Source organism: Salmo trutta, chromosome 20, assembly GCF_901001165.1.
Source record: "Salmo trutta chromosome 20, fSalTru1.1, whole genome shotgun sequence".
NCBI classification, from domain to species: Eukaryota; Metazoa; Chordata; class Actinopteri; order Salmoniformes; family Salmonidae; genus Salmo; species Salmo trutta.
Window position 1 is genome coordinate 25,306,591 of NC_042976.1, and position 17,280 is coordinate 25,323,870.

The 17,280-nt window shown below is 44.6% G+C and overlaps 1 protein-coding gene across 2 annotated transcripts; it reads right to left on the reverse strand.

Annotated features, from left to right (window-relative positions):
- Window positions 1–1,756: 1,756 nt before the first annotated feature.
- Window positions 1,757–6,844, reverse strand: LOC115155767 (hydroxyacid oxidase 2). 2 transcript variants are annotated; one of them, XM_029702700.1, is made up of 8 exons: window positions 6,726–6,844; window positions 4,494–4,646; window positions 4,209–4,360; window positions 3,672–3,955; window positions 3,120–3,344; window positions 2,311–2,469; window positions 2,153–2,222; window positions 1,757–2,020 (listed from the first exon to the last, which is right to left on the reverse strand). In XM_029702700.1, the coding sequence occupies exons 2-8, from the start codon at window positions 4,622–4,624 to the stop codon at window positions 1,965–1,967; spliced, it is 1,077 nt and encodes a 358-aa protein (XP_029558560.1). In that variant the 5' UTR covers window positions 4,625–4,646; window positions 6,726–6,844; the 3' UTR covers window positions 1,757–1,964. The 2 variants fall into 2 exon arrangements, with proteins under 2 accessions (XP_029558560.1, XP_029558559.1); XM_029702699.1 differs by lacking the exon at window positions 6,726–6,844 and adding an exon at window positions 6,507–6,623.
- Window positions 6,845–17,280: the final 10,436 nt, after the last annotated feature.

A 17,280-nucleotide genomic window follows, 5' to 3' on the forward strand; every position in this document is an offset into this window, starting at 1 on the left:
ATTCACCTTTCAGCTGGACAATAACCTAAAACACAAGGCCAAATATATACTGGAGTTGCTTACCAAGAAGACAATGAATGTTCCTGAGTGGGCAAGTTACAGTTTTGACTTAAATCTGCCTGAAAATCAAAGGCAAGACTTGACAGATCTTGAAGAATTTTGAAAAGAATAATGGGTAAATATTGTACAATTCAGGTGTGCCAAGCTCTTACAGACTTACCTAGAAAGACTCACAGCTGTAATCGCTGCCAAAGGTGATTCTAACATGTATTTACTCAGAGATGTGAGTGTGAATTCTTATGTAAACTTGATATTTCTGTCATGCCTGCTCCCACTCTTCCCCCCCCGGCGCTCAAGGGGCCAGGCTGCCCTGCATTACGCACTCCTGACACCATCATTACGCCGTCCCTCGTCACGCGCATCAGCGATTATTGGACTCACTTGGACTCAATCACCTGTTTATTACCTCCCCTATATTTGTCAATTCCCTGGTGCTGCATTGATTGTCATCTGTCTTTGTGTCTCCCAGTTCTGACGCTGTTCCTTTCCTGTTGCATGTCCGTTCCTAATTAAATGCCAACTCCCCGTACCTGCTTCTCTTCTGCAGCGTCGTTCCTTACAGAATGCAGCCGCCATCAAATAAAGCATCGGGGAGTGCTGGCGGTTCGGTTGGTGGTGACGTTGGGTCCAGGGGTTGGCGCCGATGGAACTGGGGGTACTTTAGCTGGATTGTTGGGCTTCCATGCCCTAGCCGGCTCGCGAGGTTTCCTTGCCCAGGTTGGCTCGGAAGGCGCATATCCCACGTCAGGTCTCAGCCGGATCATCAGGTTTTTACGCCAAGCCGGTTCATCAGGCTGCTACGCCTCAGCTGGATCATCAGGCTCCTATGCTTCAGCTGGATCGACAGGCTCCTATGCCTCAGCCGGCCCGCCAGGCTCCCACATCTCTGCTGGTTCGTCGGGATTCTACCCCCAGCCGGCTTGTCCAGCGCCCGTGTCTCGGCCGGCCCGTCAGGCTCGCCCAGGTGGGACGCCGGGTGGTGCCCCTAGAGGGGGGAGGGTACTGTCACGCCTGCTCCCACTCTTCCCCCCCGGCACTCGAGGGCGCCAGGATGCCCTGCATTATGCACTCCTGCCACCATCATTACGCACATTTGCTTTCCTTCGTCACACGCATCAGCGATTATTGGACTCACCTGGACTCAATCATCTGTTTATTACCTCCCCTATATTTGTCAGTTCCCCGGTGCTGCATTGATTGTCATCTGTCTTTGTTTTTCCCAGTTCTGACGCTGTTCCTGTTACATGTCCATTCCTAATTAAATGTCAACTCCCCATACCTGCTTCTCTTCTGCAGTGTTGTTCCTTACAATTTCTTTATTTAGTTTTCACTACATTTTCAAAAAGAAATCTAAAAGCATGATTTCACTTTGATATTATTGTGTAGATGGGTGAGAGAAAATATATTTATTCCGTTTTGAATTCAGGAAGTAACACAACACAATGTGTAATAAGTCAAGGGGTATGAATATTTTCTGAAGGCACTGTATTTTAGTCACCATATTCTCTGCCACCCCTGTTCATCAGAGACACAATATCAGGCCTCTCTCACTCATAGATGGGTTGACAGGGGGCCGGCAGCCATTGAGAGTTAGGAATAGCTGAGTGAAAACCATATTTTGTTGCTTATATCATATGGAAGATGCTTATATTTAAATATGTCTGGTTATTTTTTCACAAGAACTAAGGCAGCCACATTGGATAAAACTATTCAGATTTATTATGATTTCAGGATTTATTTGATTGATGTCAGATTCAGTTTCAGTTCATTATGATTCACATGAGAGGTTTCATTTTGTTGTCCCAAATTCTGGTTTAATTGGAAGTTCTATTGATTGAATGGATAGCGCTGTATTGCTTTCGTCGTTATTCGTCAAGCTGGTTCTGGCGCCCCCTGCTGTTAAGTCACAGTTTGGAGAACTGGATGAGGTTCCTGTTGATCTCAGCCACGTTCCTGCACCCTAAGGGAGGAAAGACCAACAAAACATGAGTGTTGCAATGTTATGAGGTTGAGGAAATGATAGCTAAGCAAGGGGTTTGAATCTCAGACTGGAAAAAATATGATTATGTAAGAAGTTTGGTTCCTCACTCACCAGACAGAGCCATTGACAGACGGAACTCATCGTTGAGGATATGAAGTACCTCCTTCAACCCCTCTTCACCCTGAAGGAACAACCACAGGCAGCAAGACAGTTTGTTATTCTCAGTTTCTCAAGTTAATAGGTTGATCTCACACAATGTTAATTGTTACCTTATAGGCGAGGCCCCACACGGCAGGCCTGCCGATGAACACACACTTGGCTCCCAGAGCTACAGCCTTCAGCACGTCACTACCAGTGCGGACGCCACCGTCCAGATATACCTCGATCCGCCCCTGCACTGTGTCCACAATCTCAGACAGGGCATCTATCTGGGTGGTAGAGAAGAGAGCAGAGGAAACTTCCTATGGAATATTAACAGTATCATTTAAAACAACTGATATTCAAATCAACATTCTATGATGTGTGGACCTCCAACCATCTTTGTGGTACCATTTGAAAGTGAACATTTATATTGTATTCCCTTGTAGTACATTTCTCAGCCAAAACATGACACCCACCCTGTATTCAAGAGCATGCTGTATCTAAACAGATGGCTGGCACAACACAAACACTTCAGATTATGTAAAATAGGGTCTAGGCTAGGAAATAAAAAAAAGTATAGAACAGTTTGACAACCCTGTTTCTAAGATCTTCAATGATAAACTCAATTGTTTATCTTTTCCAGTGATGAGGACACGGATGTCTCATGGTATGGTGGGTTTTGCAAAAAGGGTCAACTTTGAGGACTTCTATGTCTTGAATGTGTGGGCATTCAGGTCCAAAATTTCACTTCTGACCACTTCTAAAATGGGCAAATATGTATGAAAAGGGGTGTGGTCAAAAGTGATTGAAATCAAATGGAACGACCCTGTCCTTTAAAATCAACATTTCATAAACAAAATGGTGTTTGGCTTGCTGACTGTAGGGTCAAATAGAGGTGAGATGATGATGAAGTGATATACTCTGTGCCCGTTCTTACTGTGGCTGGCCCTCCGTCCAGCTGGCGTCCTCCGTGGTTGGACACGATGATGCCCTGGACGCCGTGCTCCACGGCCAGCTCAGCGTCCTCCTTTGTCAGGATGCCTTTGATGATGATGGGCAGGCGGGTGAGAGACTGCAGCCAGTACACGTCCTTCCAGCTGATGGAGGGGTCCAGGGTGTTAGCAGGGACCCCATACTCCTCACCCGCAGGACCTGTAGCCTCCTTCAGAAGTAGTCAGAGGGACACCCACCCAGACACGACAGATGCATACAATACAGAACACAATACAATACAGGAGACAGTACAGTACAGAACAAAACACATACACACAGAAGGAGGCCTCATGGGAAATACATTAGTTGGATTATTCTTAAATAATTCTAGAGCAGCTACTGTCTCGCTACTATGGCACTATGGGCTGGTTTCCCAGACACAGATTAAGATTCTCCATTGACAGTGTTTTTTAGTCCAAGACTAGACTTAATCTTTGTCCAGGAAACCATCCCTATATGATTTTATGGTAAAAATCATTACTGTAAAAATATTGACCTGGAAGACACCGTCAAAGTTCTTGACCTTGAGGTGTGGCGGGAGCTTGAACTGGTTGCGTATATCGTTGCGGCGCTTCCCAGTGTAGGGCACGTCGACGGTGAGGACCAAGGCCTTGTATCCCAGGGCCTCCACACGGTGAATGATTGATTCAGACAGCTTCCTGTCCCGGTACACATAGAGCTGAAACCAGCGGTAGCCGTTAGGCGCTGCAGCTGCGATCTCCTCCACAGAGCAGGTGGAGTAGGTACTGGTGATGTAACATGTGTTCACTGCCTCCGTAGCTGAGGAGAGAGAGAGTTTCAAGTAGAACATATATATTTTTTTGCACAAGTATAATACAGGAAGGCACAATTTATTTACACATGCATCAGGGAAGGGAGTATTGGGGGAAAGTGTTTAAATTGTGCAGTATTAGCAATAGTAAACAAGAGAAAGAGATTTTGAGTGGACCACCCCTAGGATACTCAGTGACAACAAAGCTATTGGTCTAAAGAGCTCAGCCTCTACAGCTGTTAAACCCCTCCTAGTCCTCACCCCTGGCGGTGGCCATCTCTCCCTCATGCCAGGCCAGGCAGTGGAAGGCAGTGGGGGCGATGCCCACAGGGAAGCTGATCTCTGTGCCCTGCACCGTGGTCCTGGTGTCACTCACTGACACGTCCCGTAGAATCCGTGGTCGCAGACGGATCCTGGGACCGAGACAAAGTGATTATTTTGGATCTTCCAAGCACTACAGTTTGAGGTGTGCTGTTATTGAGTGATGTTAGTGACTGACATTGAATCGTGGGTACTGTAGTTTGCAGGATTGGGAGAAGTACCTACCGTTTGTAGGCCAGCAGATTGTCATCCCTGGTGCAGCACTCGTCTGCTCCGGCTGCGTAGTAGTCCCATGTGGCCTTGGAGAGGTGCTCCTTCGCATACTCCTCAAAGTCTGTGAGACATACCATAGCCATCTCAGCACAGCAGGTCCCCTCTCTGTATGATATATGATCATTGTCAGGGACAGCAGTTGAAAAGAAATGCTATCAATATGTCAATTACACTATCAGGTAATCCTGTATTAAAAGCAGAATGGATAAATACTTATGGCATTTGTGGAGATTTAAAATAGTAAAAACACTGTTCTTTGTTGTAGGCTGAGTTGTAAATTGTGCAATTTAAATGCATACAATAACTGCAAACATCTTCTGGTGCATATTTTACACAAATTCACAAATACATTCAGTGGCGTCACCAGAACCTGGGGGTGTCACGTATACTCCCTCTCTGGCGCTCTAGGTCACGAGGCTGCTCTTTACGCACACCTGTCACCATCGTTATGGCACCAGCGACGGCATCAGACTTACCTGGACTCCATCACTTGCCTGATTACCTTCCCTCTATATATCACTCCCTTTGGTTCCTTCCCCAGGTGTTATTGGTTCTGTTTCAGTTTCATGTCTGTGCGTTGTTCGTGTTTCTTGTTTTGTATAATGTTTAGTTTATTTATTAAATTATTCACTCACTGAACTTGATTCCTGACTCCCAGCGCACACGTTACAGAGGGTTAATGCTGCGTTCGTAACCAAGAAGGAAGTGGAAACGTAACACATACGACTGGTAAAAATCCACTTGAATGGTCCTCCATGTAGACAACTCGTCTATCATCCTGAGCTCCCACTTCTCCCACATGCTGACCTCTGATTTCACCTACTAAGGAAATTAACTCGATAACAAATGCAACAACAAAACATTATGTATAAAAAACAATCTATTAATATTAATTACAAGCATGATAGTTGTACTTTTAGTTTATGGTTTACGCAGCTTTTTGGCCATTAGCCAATCTGCGTTTCTCAACGAGTTCAAAGCATGTGAATGCATCCAACTGGTATTTACGACTTCACAACTGGTAAAGTCCCACCTCCCACTTGGTTACGAACGCAGCATTAACCCCAAATGATTTTGGGATTGGGATCTTGCATGTGGGAACACCCCGAGCATCCCATTGGTTACTGCATGAACACCCCCCTCCCTTGAGCATCCCCTTCATTCCCCCCCACTCCCCGAACATGCCATCTTCATACTTGTGTGACACTTTTGATGTTCTGGAGTTTCCCTGATTGTCTATATGATTATTTCTATCAGCCTGCTGTGTACCGGCGTCCTAGCTAGCTAGCACACGGTGTCCTTCACTTCTGTCTGCCAACACCTGACCTCGCTGTTGTTATGACATACCTGTGTCCTCGCTAACTAGCTACCGTTGTCATCCCTGCCTATTTTTCTTCTGTAAGGTTTATCGGAGGTTGGCAACCAACGTTATTGTGCATTAACTCCACCTACTGTACTGGAGCGCCCCCGCCTCCCGCCTGTGTACCGGAGTCCTAGCTTAAAAATGGACCAATATATGTATAAAGAGGAGTTCCTGCAGATGCAGGAATGCCCACATGCAGGAACACCCTGAATTGTGGATTGCAATTAACCCTTCTCAATACAACTAGGCTACACTGCATTACAAACTGCATTGAAAATACAGCTGGGCTTGGATCGGTGCCCACAGGGATGACCTCAAATTACCCAAAGAAAATTAAGGACAACATGCAAAACTAGCCTACTTGTCAACACCAGTTTTTTTTTTCATTTGTAAAAATGCCTACTGGACTAGCACAATACTAAACAATTACCATGACAGAGCAAGAAATCTACACAATAAATTTGTTATCCAGAAAACATAACAGTGCAGTCACTTTCATCTTTTTTCCTTATCAAACAAAATTACTACAGTAGCCTATGAATCTCCTTTCTTTCAGTTGAGTAGCGTAACTAGTTTGCCACGTTAACAGGCTATGTATTCACCTAGTAGTTGTCATTTCACGAAATGTCAATCGGTGTCTGGAAAAAACGTATTTCAATGCAAACTTAAGTCGATAGAGGTGCACATGAGCGAAACAGCAAAAAATGCAACACACACAGCGACGACTGAACACAGACAGACAGAGGGCGGGGTGTAAAACAAAAAATTATGTACATAATTTATCAATGCAGCAAAAGTATTAGGGGAAAATATAGACCTACCTTCTCACGCATTGGCTATGGTGAATGATAACACAAATAGCAACCCTAGCATGCCCTAAAAACCAGGCAACTGCTTATTCTGAAAAGAGCTCTGTAAAAGTGTCAACAAACGGTTAACAGTATATCTCATCTTGGCAGTGTTGTACTATGAACTCCATTAAATATTAACCATTTTCAAGAGACTGAGGCCATCTTAGTCCATTTGTGAAACACCAATGCACCCAAACACATTTTGATTGGCCTAACCTGAGAATGAACCTCATAACATCATAACGGATTGTAATTTTAGTAGATCTCAACAACATTTCATCAATTCCACTTGCTTCAAAATACATTTAGGTATTGAGTTGGAAGGATTTACTAATATCATTCTGTATTACTCACCACTCTAGTCCTTGTGACACCAACTCCATTCTGAAATGTCTGGTGTCTGACGATGCAGCTCATAGTTAGTTCTATTCCTATTGTGTGATTGTATGCTTTTGTGTGAGTTCAATAAAACTATCACAGAGATTAACACTGACAGTGAGTGTGACCCCGCAGAGGCTAGAAATGTGCTGATGCCACAGTGATCCATAGAGAGGGTAGGGGGGGTCGCACATTACATACTACAGCACAGATGGGGACATACATACTAGGCCTACATATAAAACACACAGAATGTGGCAAACAGCACCATGGTCAGTAACACACAGCATTACAGTAATAGTACTGTAACTGTGACAGGTTAAAGGAAATACTCATAGCCTGTTATACATTAAAAAGTATTAGTAAGTTCATAGAATGTGAGGATCTTAAAACATCTAAGGTTAAAAAGATCATGCATTCTGTATTAGTTGATAGAGATTGATAACATTCATATAATTGTGTTAAAGTTAAAATCCATCAAGTGTACAAAGGGTAAGAATTGTAAAAGGAATGTGCAAACGTTATATTGATTACTTTATTTTGTGGTGCCTAATTGAAGGGTAAAAGTGTTAATCTGTGATCTACTAAATGCTCTTTAATCCATGAGCCTGAGATCGATTGCTCTGGTCTCCACCCAAGTTCGCAGGGAAATCGCGGTCTTTTCCTCATTACAGTAAAAGTTCTCATTGAGGAAACAATACCGTATCACTCTCGTGATTATTTCTCCCCTTTTTCAGGGGCGTAACATTTTTGGAGGCTCCGCTGAGATGGCTGCTCAGATGTCCAGTTTCCACATCCTGGTTGCTGAATTCCGAGCCAGCTAAATCCCCACATAACAACTCAGGCAGGCTGCAGTGAGGAAAGTGTTGCTGTTCGAGGAGAGCTGGAAGTTGGTGGTTAAGTACGTGTCAGCTGAGGCCATTGATCGACCATCAGAGACAGTAAGGACCATCTAATTCAGAGTCAACTCCTGCACAGTAAAAGTTTCTCCTGTTCTGTCAACATGACGACTGCCTTGGAAGAACTACAGGAAGAGGTAGTAGGAGAATTGCACACCCTGACTAAAGACAAATTACTAGAGATATGTGATTTCCTTGACATCTCAGGCGAACAGAGAAGAGATGTTCAAGACAAATCCCGCATATCATTGATGACTCACATTATGAGGTTCCTTGAAAGAGAGGAAGCTGCAGAGTTAGAAGATGGCGGCATGTCGGAATTGTTGCTACTTAAAGACAAAATGACAGAGATGATCAGTGGCATAGATAACAAAACAGGGCAAACTGACCATGATATTGAAACAGCCGGAACACATCACAGAATAGAGGAACTGAGAACTGCAACCCCACAACAAGGGGTGGGAACTGAGCAGATTACTGCAGCCAAAGCCAGTGATTCTCTGCGTCAGCCCCAACCCCATGCTAATCTTCAGGTGAGCGTGCCGCTCTCACCCAGTGCACAGCCCAGCTCATACTGGCGCAAAGAGTTTAAAATTTCTGGTCAGATAGGTGAACCGGGCCAGAAAGATAAACAGATTTTTTCCAGCCTTGCCCATCAGATCGAGAATGGACTTAACAGAGGCTATCCTGAGGTAGAAATAGTAGACGCAGTAGTCAGGGCTATTTCTCCAGGCTCACAGCTACGCAGCTACTTGGAAGGTAAACCCCAGCTAACTCTTACCACACTTAGATGTATCCTGCGTTCCCACTTCCAAGAGAAGAGTGCAACAGAGCTTTACAAACAGCTAGCTTCAGAAGCACAGCATAGCAAGGAGACCCCTCAAAGCTTCCTGATGCGCGTCTTAGATTTGAGGCAGAAAGTACTGTTTGCATCCCAGGAGTCAGAATCAGGGCTTAAGTATGACCCTGCTCTAGTCCAGCGCATGTGTTTACACACAGTCCTTACAGGTCTCCAGAGTGACAGTATCAGGATAGACATGCAGCCTCTCCTGCTAGATAGCGAAACACCAGATGAGGTTTTGCTAGAGAAGCTTAACATTGCTTGTGCTAATGAGATAGAAAGACGAAACAAAAGGCGGTTTAATTCTCCACAGCCTGCTACAACGGTAAGTGTAGTCCAGTTAGAAGATACGCCATCGGCAAAGTGTCCTGTGAAGGAAGCCAACGCTAAGATACCCGCAGAACTGTTAACAGAGTTAGCTGAACTTAAGACAGGTGTAGCTTCTCTAAAAGGTCTCAGTGCAGAGATTGCTCAGATTAAGGAGACATTACGGCAGCCTATGTTTCAGTCACCGCCTTGTGTCTATGCCCCACCTCCAGTTAGGAGGCCAGATAGGGACCCCCAGCCACCTGTTTCCCAGCAGCAGTATTACAGCAACTACAGTCACCCCCAAGCACCTGACCCTGCGCAGCAGCAATATGCACCTAACCTGTATACCAACCGTTCTGCTCAAGCTCCAAGGAGGTGTTTTGTCTGCCAGCAGGCCAGAACAGATGCACGCTGCACACACTGCTTCCGATGTGGGAGTGGAGAACATTTTCAAGCTGGATGTAAAATCCGGGGAGTCAGACCATCAAGAGAGGCCCCTTTAAACGGGGAAGGGTTACCGCTGAGGGACGAGTGTTAACCGTAGCTACCAAAAAGTCCCAGAAATGTGCAAATTGTGCCAGAGAAGATTCATTTGAGAACCTGAAACAATGTTCATCATGTAAAGAGACACTGTACTGTTCCAAAGTATGTCAAAACCAACATTGGACTAAACATAGGGAAAAATGCACTCACCTGAAAATTGACTCTACCAGGGAAAGGTTTTCCTGCACAGAGGAAAATGCCCACTCTTTACCATCCCTAGCTCAAGGTTGCCACCCCCGTAAGGTCACCTCGCTAGTCGGCAGACAGTGCCTTATTGCGTGTCACCTGAATCGCCACCACCTCCAAGCTCTATGGGACACAGGCTCTCAGGTATCGGTCATCGATGAACGATGGAAAGAGAAATCTCTCCCAAACGCAAGGCTGAGAGATGTTTCAGAAATCCTGGACTCACCTGATGGTCTAAGGTTGACTGCAGCAAATGGGACTGAAATGCCGTACCTGGGATGGATTGAAACAACTTTTCGGCTAGCCTCTGAAACTGACCAAACAAAGGAACTGATCATCCCAGTGCTGGTAATGAAAGGCTGTCACCTATCGCATCCCATCATAGGTTTCAATGTTATCGAGCACATCCTGACAATGACTGAAAAGACTAAACGATACAGTACAGTAAAAACAGCTTTCCCAAGCCTCAAAAGAAACAAGGTGAGAGCTTTTATACAGGCTGTTAGTGCAGAACAGACAGATGAATATGCAGTGAAAACCAAGAAAGAGAAGGTTGCTGTACCAAAACACAGTAGCATTCAGATTGAGTGCCGTGTAGCTTCCCAGCCTTTCAAAGAGGACATGACAATGCTTTTCCAGCCAGACCTGAACCCGCAGTGGCCAGACGACCTTGAGTTGTTTGACACACTAGTCAGAGTCAGGAAAGGTGTTTTTCCAGTTGTCATGCTTGATGTCTCTAACCCCACTGACCACGACATTGCCCTGCTAGGACGCACAATAATCGGTACAGTACAAACCATTATGACTGTGTTACCTGCCCAAGTCTTTGAAAAAACTGTCACCCCAGCCACAGTGAATCACACAAGCGTTCGAACCCCATGTACTGCTACTGAACAGTGGGATCCACCAGTAGGTTTAAATCACCTCACCGAAGAGCAGAGAGAGGTTGTTAGGCAAATGCTTAGAGAAGAGTGCCACTCCTTCTCCAGATCAGACAATGACATTGGCTGTATTGAACGATTGAAAATGACTATTTCTCTAAAGGACTCTGAACCAGTCAAGCGCACATACATGTCAGTGCCCAGGCCACTGTATCAGGAGATGAAGGGTTACCTTTATGACCTCATAGCCCAGGGCTGGGTTAGGAAGTCAAACTCTTCATATTCTTCACCTGTCGTGTGCGTTCGGAAGAAGGACGGGACCCTCCGGTTGTGTATAGATTACAGAGACCTGAACAGAAAGACACATCCCGACCGCCAGCCCATCCCTCGGGTCCAAGACATCATGGACAGTTTAGGTGGTAATCCCTGGTTCTCCCTCTTAGACCAGGGAAAAGCGTATCACCAGGGGTTCATCTCTGAAGAAAGCAGACCACTGACAGCATTTGTGACCCCATGGGGACTCTATGAGTGGATACGTATGCCATTCGGCCTCATGAACGCTCCTGCAGCTTTTCAGCGGTGTATGGAGGAGTGTTTGGAAGGGCTCCGGGATAACATCTGCATTCCTTATCTGGACGACACGCTAGTTTTCAGTAAAACCTTCAACAGCCATGTGAATGATGTGCGAAAAGTTTTGCAGCGTCTCAGAGAGTATGGCATTAAACTCAAACCAAGTAAGTGTGATCTCTTTAAACCCCAGGTCCGTTATTTGGGAAGAATAGTGTCTGCAGAGGGCAGCCGAGTTGACCCAGCCGATTTTGAAGCAGTAAGAGCATTGAAAGAAATCAGACCAGAGACTGTGGGCCAGCTCAGAAAAATGCTTGGTTTGCTCACTTACTACAGACAGTACATCAAAGACTTTTCTAGGAGGGCCAGCTGCCTGTATGACCTCCTGAAAGCAGATTCAGAGAAATTACCTCACCACCCACGGAAAACAAAAACAAAGAAAGCAAGTCATGTGGTGCCCTCAAACAAGCCAATCCTGTGGACTGACCAGCATCAACAGGCACTTGAACAGCTGATTGAGTGTTTGCTTCACCCACCAGTCTTAGGTTTCCCTGATTTCACTCAGCCATTTGTTGTACACACTGATGCGTCGCACCAAGGCTTGGGAGCAGTTCTGTATCAAAAGCAAGATGCGAAGCTTAGGGTCATTGCTTATGGCTCTCGAACCTTAACAGCCGCTGAGAAGAACTATCACTACCACTCGGGCAAGCTAGAATTTCTAGCTCTGAAATGGGCAATCACTGATAAGTTCCGTGATTATTTGTACTATGCTCCGACCTTCACTGTATACAGCGATAACAACCCGCTCAGCTACATTCTGTCTACTGCAAAACTGAACGCAACCACTTCCAGGTGGGTTGCAGAATTGGCTGATTTTCACTTTACAATAAAGTACAGGCCAGGCAGAGAGAACGGTGATGCCGATGCTTTGTCAAGGATGCCACTGGATGTAGAGTCACTGATGGAAGGATGTTCTGAGGAGCTTCCACCAGACACCATTGCCGCCACGATACAAGCAGTTGAGGTACAGAAAGAGGCTGTTGTACCTTGGTCACTTTCAGCTGCATCTATGTCAGTATCAGCTGAAGGTGAGACAACCACTGCAACAATCAGCTCGATCCCAAAAGATGGGATAAGAGAAGCACAAGAATCTGATCCAGTCATCTGTCCTGTGCTCAATTTCAAACTGTCTGGTTCCAAACCGCCAGTTAAAGAGCAAAAGGAAGGCAATCCAAAGACAAGATGCCTATTCAGGGAATGGGACAAATTGACAATAGACAGTGATGGCATTCTGTACAGAATCACTACAGCCCGCAAGCAGTTAGTTCTACCAGAGCAGTACAAAGGTAAAGTGATGGAAGAGTTGCACAATAACATGGGACACCAAGGTACTGACCGCACTGTATCACTAGTACGTGACCGCTTCTTCTGGCCATATATGCAAGCTGACATCGAGCACTATGTGACTAAAACTTGTAGCTGTGTCAAGCAGAAAAAGCCAGCCCATGAAACAAGAGCTCCTCTGACAAACATTGTGACGACACAGCCATTTGAACTGGTATGTATGACTTCCTTCATCTCGACAGATGCAAAGGGGGATATGAGTACATCCTTGTGATTGTTGATCATTTTACACGTTTCACCCAAGCCTACGCCACCACATCAAAGTCAGGTAAAACTGCTGCAAATCTCATCTTCAATGACTTTGCCCTGAAGTTCGGGTTCCCGTCCCGCATCCACCATGACCAAGGGGGAGAATTTGAAAATCAGTTGTTCCATCAGTTAAAGAAACTCAGTGGCATGGCGGGGTCCAGAACAACACCCTATCACCCGATGGGGAACGGTCAAGTGGAACGCATGAACAGAACAGTGTTGCAAATGTTAAAGACACTAACTGAGACACAAAAGTCAAATTGGAAGGAGTCTCTGAACAAACTGGTTTATGCCTATAACTGCACCCGTTGCGAAGTGACTGGCTATTCACCATTTTATCTTCTGTTTGGGAGATCACCCAGGCTTCCAGTTGATATGCTCTTTGGATTGTGCACAGAGGCAGGTTCCAGTAACCAGCGAGACTACGTGGAGAACTGGAAACGAGGGATGGAAGAAGCATATGCCATTGCAAATGAAAATGCTCAGAAAGCCGCTGAAAGAAGTAAGAAGTACTATGACACTAAAGTTAGGAGTTCAGTGCTACAGCCTGGCGAGCGAGTTCTGATTAAAAACCTGACACCAAGAGGAGGACCAGGAAAACTCCGTAACTATTGGGAAGATACAATTCACACAGTAGTGAGACAAATGGGTTCAGACCTGCCGATTTATGAATTGAGACCAGAAAAGGGTAGGGGACGCTCCAGGGTCCTGCACAGAAACCTGCTCATGTCCTGTGACCACTTACCTTTTGAGACGCAACCAGAAATGACCAAAGATGACAAAAGTCAGAAAAAAAGGAGACATCAGCCTGAATCAGAGCCTCTAGATTCTGATGAAGACAGCGGTGATGAATATGACCTTCATCATGAGCCGCTACAGGTTCCCACATCTACAGTACCTGAGGGGAGGAATGCTGAACCAGCGAGAGAGTGGGAACACAGGCCCCCACCAGTGAAACAGACAGTTGCCGTGCCAGTCCCTGATACGCAACCAGCACAGCCTCTGGTTGAAAAGCGGCTGGAGGAGACAACAGTTAAAGACCGGCCTGCTGAGGAGATGAACTTGCCTGCTGAAAATTTGCCTGATGATCGTCCACCAAGTGCCTTTCCTTCATTAACTGTGGCTGCTGAACCTGAGGAACCAGCCTACCAGCTGCCACAAAGAGAGAGACACCCTCCAAGACGTGTCACCTATGATCATCTTGGTATCCCTTCCTGCTACAGTATCCAGCCACAGCCACAGTTGTTCCCTGTCTACTCTGCACCAGGAATGGTTCCATGGCTGCCATCACTACAGCAATGTTACTTTCAGCCACCTTACATGTATGGGCTTCAGCAAACATGAGGCTACAGAGTTGACATGTTTGACCATGGACTACTGACTGATTTCAGACTGTCACAAGAGACAATTTGCAGACTATGCATATAGATCATTAAAAGTGATGGACTGTTGATCAATAGTATGAGAAAAGACTGCTTATGGACTGTTTATACAGCTGGTCAACAGATATGGACTGTGGAAATAACTTGTTAGTTATATTTGAACTGTGACCCTTGACCTCTGCTCAAGTACTACCTTACAGAAGAGGATTTCCTAGGTCCAGTGCATACAGACTGTTGAAGAAGACAATGTTGGTAATGTTGGAACAACATTTATTTTGTCGGGGAGAGTGTGACAGGTTAAAGGAAATACTCATAGCCTGTTATACATTAAAAAGTATTAGTAAGTTCATAGAATGTGAGGATCTTAAAACATCTAAGGTTAAAAAGATCATGCATTCTGTATTAGTTGATAGAGATTGATAACATTCATATAATTGTGTTAAAGTTAAAATCCATCAAGTGTACAAAGGGTAAGAATTGTAAAAGGAATGTGCAAACGTTATATTGATTACTTTATTTTGTGGTGCCTAATTGAAGGGTAAAAGTGTTAATCTGTGATCTACTAAATGCTCTTTAATCCATGAGCCTGAGATCGATTGCTCTGGTCTCCACCCAAGTTCGCGGGGAAATCGCGGTCTTTTCCTCATTACAGTAAAAGTTCTCATTGAGGAAACAATACCGTATCACTCTCGTGATTATTTCTCCCCTTTTTCAGGGGCGTAACATAACAGCAGGGTGGTCAATGACTTCTATAGACCTACTGTTCATCATACACAATAACTTGCAGCGTCACTGTGGCCTACATACCAAATGATCACAGGGTTGACAGTGTATAAAACTGCCATAGGTTTATCTTTGAGTTTGCCTGACTGAGATTATTATTCTACAGTTTTTTCTGAGTGTATTGTATGTGACTGTATCTGACCAGCTGACCTGAGCAGCCATCCATGGAGGACCACTCACCGATACAGCTGAGTCTCTGAATGGTAAATCATAAAAACTCATTCAAGTTTTTGCTATTGTGCAGAGTGTTTATCTTTTGGCCTGTACATCTCCAATGCTATGTGATAACAATGTGATCTATGAACACTTGAGGGCAGTGCAATACTGAATAAAGGTATTATACACAGAACTGTTCAATCTCCTACTGTAAAATGCATTGTGTTGAATTTAGATTAGTTTAGATTAGTTGTTAAATCAATGATCATACTATTTCTGATCAATTCTGTCTTCTTTAGAATGTGCAAGATAGACTTGCATGTGATGTTCAGATCCGACCAGGCCTATGTTAACGTTTCTCCACAAATATCAGTTGAAGTAAGATGAACACGATGTTAAATTCATTTTTGCCTTTGTCCTATAGATTATGAATGTTAAACTACCTACAGTACCTCTCTACACCTGTCAATACATACAATACCTTTCTAGAAAAGCAGCTGTGTGTATTATAAGTAAATAAACACGATGGACATGTGCAAAAAAAATTATATATATATATATACATTTTGACTATTTATTTCAAGATTTGGTTTACTGAAGATCACACCATGTACATTATTATGACTTCAGATGTTTTGATACTAATCAAAGATAGAAAAGCTACAAAAATAAATAGGCAGTGATGGTGTTAATGAGTAATGTACATCGGAATTTTGCCTACAGTCTCTCTCGCTCACTCCCTCTCCTCTCTCTCCCTAGCTCTGCTGTGTTAATTGGCTGTAGGCCTAACAGATATAAAAAGGCCCTGGGGGCAACCACAAACGAGGAAAATATGTGAGGTGTCTTACCTTGTCCTTTACCCTGACCTGGTTTTCTCTTGTAGCCTGTCACCTCTCATGTGACACCTGTGCAGGGCAGGACAGTGTCAGGGGCAGGGCAACTCTAGCTCCACACCCTTCCATTGGGAGAATCCCTTTGATACCGCCCCCCACTGCCCACTCACACACACTGGCTCAACACTAGCCTCCCCTGTCAGCAGTATCTGTCCTTGAGCAAGGCACTTAACCCTAATTGCTCCTGTAAGTTGCTCTGGATAAGAGTGTCTGCTAAATAATAAAAAAATGTAGGAGTGAGTAAGGCGACAGTCATATTGCTCACTGAACGGTGTGTGTGCATGTGTATCCTGGATACAGTCGAATGATTACCGCTTTTTGTATTTTTGATTAATTATAATCTTCATCTTGTCATGTGCACAATACCCAATTGACTCTAAATCATTACTGTCAAAGTCCTGTGGAAATGTTCAACTTGTTTTCCAACGGACTTTGTACACCCACACATACATCTTTTCATTACATAAAAAGGATGGAGTAGAGAGAGAGAGAGAGAGAGAGAGAGAGAGAGAGAGAGAGAGAGAGAGAGAGAGAGAGAGAGAAAAAATGTATTTACAGAGAGCGAGAGAGAGAGAGAGAGAGAGAGAGATAGATAGATAGATAGATAGATAGATAGATAGATAGATAGATAGATAGATAGATAGATAGAGTGAATTCAATAAATGTCACAGTGTCTGAACTTGCCACGAACGTAACAAAACGCCATGAAACGTTGTTCAAGCGTTCTAAAACAGCAGTGGGTGCAGTGGTGCTAAATTAGATTTTGTCTCTCTATTTCATTACTACTTTGGAATTTGATTTACTCCTAGTAAATGTATCTGCTGCAGTAACAGAGCCTGGCCTCTTAAAACAGCTCTTTGTAGTGTTTTATTTGGTTTAAACTCAAAGACTGTGAAGGTGCAGGCCAGGGGCTTGAGTTGAGGCTGAGGCTGGGACTGAGGCTGGTGTTGAAGCTGAGACTGGAGACCCTTCTAAGGGCCATGGGGAGGTGGCTCTGTTACCTACTCTAAGTGAAGTGTAAATTGTGTTAATCCACAGCTGGCTCTGATGCCTA